This window comes from Etheostoma spectabile, chromosome 8 (genome assembly GCF_008692095.1).
Source record: "Etheostoma spectabile isolate EspeVRDwgs_2016 chromosome 8, UIUC_Espe_1.0, whole genome shotgun sequence".
Classification (NCBI taxonomy): Eukaryota; Metazoa; Chordata; class Actinopteri; order Perciformes; family Percidae; genus Etheostoma; species Etheostoma spectabile.
In genome coordinates this window covers 17,824,350-17,824,731 of record NC_045740.1, presented here as the reverse complement: position 1 = coordinate 17,824,731, position 382 = coordinate 17,824,350, and the positions used below count along the sequence as shown (strand labels likewise).

General features: G+C 45.5%; 1 protein-coding gene across 1 annotated transcript in view; it reads left to right on the top strand.

Annotated features, from left to right (window-relative positions):
• LOC116693791 (E3 ubiquitin-protein ligase TRIM21) overlaps positions 1-382 on the top strand; it is a gene marked incomplete at its 5' end in the record, with an annotated part of 3,480 nt that overhangs the window by 228 nt on the left and 2,870 nt on the right. The window contains 1 exon segment of the mRNA XM_032523026.1: positions 1-382. This exon segment is cut by the window's left edge and continues 228 nt beyond it. Coding sequence (XP_032378917.1) covers positions 1-382 — 382 coding nt within the window.

Below are 382 nucleotides of genomic sequence, written 5' to 3'. Positions count from 1 at the left end.
ACTCTCGATCCCGATACAGCACATCCAAAACTCATCTTATCTGATGATGGAAAACAAGTCAAACATGGCGATGTAAAGAAGAGTCTGCCAAACAATCCAGAGAGATTTGATACCTGTCCTTGTGTCATAGCAAAGCAGGGCTTCTCTTCTGGACGGTTTTACTACGAGGTTCAGGTTAAGGGGAAGACCAAGTGGGATTTAGGAGTGGCCAGAGAGTCGATCAACAGGAAGGGAAAAGTCACACTGACTCCTCAGAATGGTTACTGGACAATATGTTTGATGAATGAAAATGAGTTTGAAGCTTGTGCCGACACTCTAATTGATCTCTCTCTGAAGTCTCGTCCTGAGAAGGTGGGGGTGTTCGTGGACTATGAGGAGGGTC